The 934-nt window shown below is 61.6% G+C and overlaps 1 protein-coding gene across 1 annotated transcript in view; it reads right to left on the bottom strand.

Moving 5' to 3' along the window:
- The window catches only part of NUFIP2 (nuclear fragile X mental retardation protein interacting protein 2), a 29,587-nt gene extending 28,653 nt beyond the window's left edge, over positions 1-934 (bottom strand). The window contains exon 1 of the mRNA XM_010861385.1: positions 537-934. Coding sequence (XP_010859687.1) covers positions 537-816 — 280 coding nt within the window. The 5' untranslated portion in view covers positions 817-934. The remainder of the gene's footprint in view (positions 1-536) is intronic.

Genomic DNA, 934 nt, shown 5'->3' with positions numbered 1-934 from the left:
ACAGGTGGGCTTGGGGCGGCGGGTGAGGGAGGACACTTCCTCAACTCTGCCCCGCTACCCGCTCCCCGCCGCCTGCAAAAGGGTCTCGCGACGCCACCCGAGTCGGAATTCGCTAGGCCTTCCTGAGTTACACCCCGAAGCATTTCGGGGGGCTGGGTTCGCCCCCAACTCAGGGCCCCCAAATTAGGGTCCCTCGTGGGCCGCAGGAAGGTAAACGAGAGAGGAATATAAAGGCTAGACTTCCAGGGCCGACCCTCCGGGTTTCCCTCCAGCCCGGGCGGGGGCCGGGAAGGTCACACTGGCCTGGTTGGGCCTCTCCCATGCTGAGGAGAAGAGGGCGCTGCAAACCTTGAGGCCCAGCCCGAGCTTTCGGAGAATGAGAGGGGGCTTCCCCACACCCGCAGGACACCGGCACACAAGCGCACACACCCCGACCCCTTCCGCGCTTTTCCGATCCAGCCCCACCCCCATCTCCCGTAGCTTCCTCAGAACCCAGGCTCTTTAAAGACATTTCTCTTTCTCCAGCATTACCATTTAGTTCTTCGGCGTTTCCTGGTGCTGCTGGAGGGCGTGTTTCTGCTCATGTTTCAGCGGCTTTGGCTGGGCCTTGGGGCTGCCCTCGGCTCCATGCTGCAGGTATTGGTGAGGCTGCTGGTGATGGTGGTGGTGATGGTGGTTGTGGCTGTGGTTGTAGAAATAATAATGGTGATGGTGGTGCGGCTGCTGCTGCTGCTGCTGCTGCTGCTGGGGGTGATGGTGCGGATGGTGGTGGCTGTGATGGTGCTGAGACTGTGGCTGGCCGGGCTTCTCCTCCATTGAAAGCGGCTGGGACTCTCTGGCTGAGGCTGCGGGCTGCTGCACCGTCAGGATCTGAGACTGCTTCTCAGGGCTCACTCAGTATATCTAAGCGCGTCTCGCCAGCGCACTGGTTAAC

Source organism: Bison bison, unplaced genomic scaffold (genome assembly GCF_000754665.1).
Source record: "Bison bison bison isolate TAMUID 2011002044 unplaced genomic scaffold, Bison_UMD1.0 scf7180017864472, whole genome shotgun sequence".
In the NCBI taxonomy this organism is placed as follows: domain Eukaryota; kingdom Metazoa; phylum Chordata; class Mammalia; order Artiodactyla; family Bovidae; genus Bison; species Bison bison.
The sequence above is the reverse complement of the archived record's forward strand: the minus strand, read 5'-3'. Positions and strand labels throughout refer to the sequence as shown.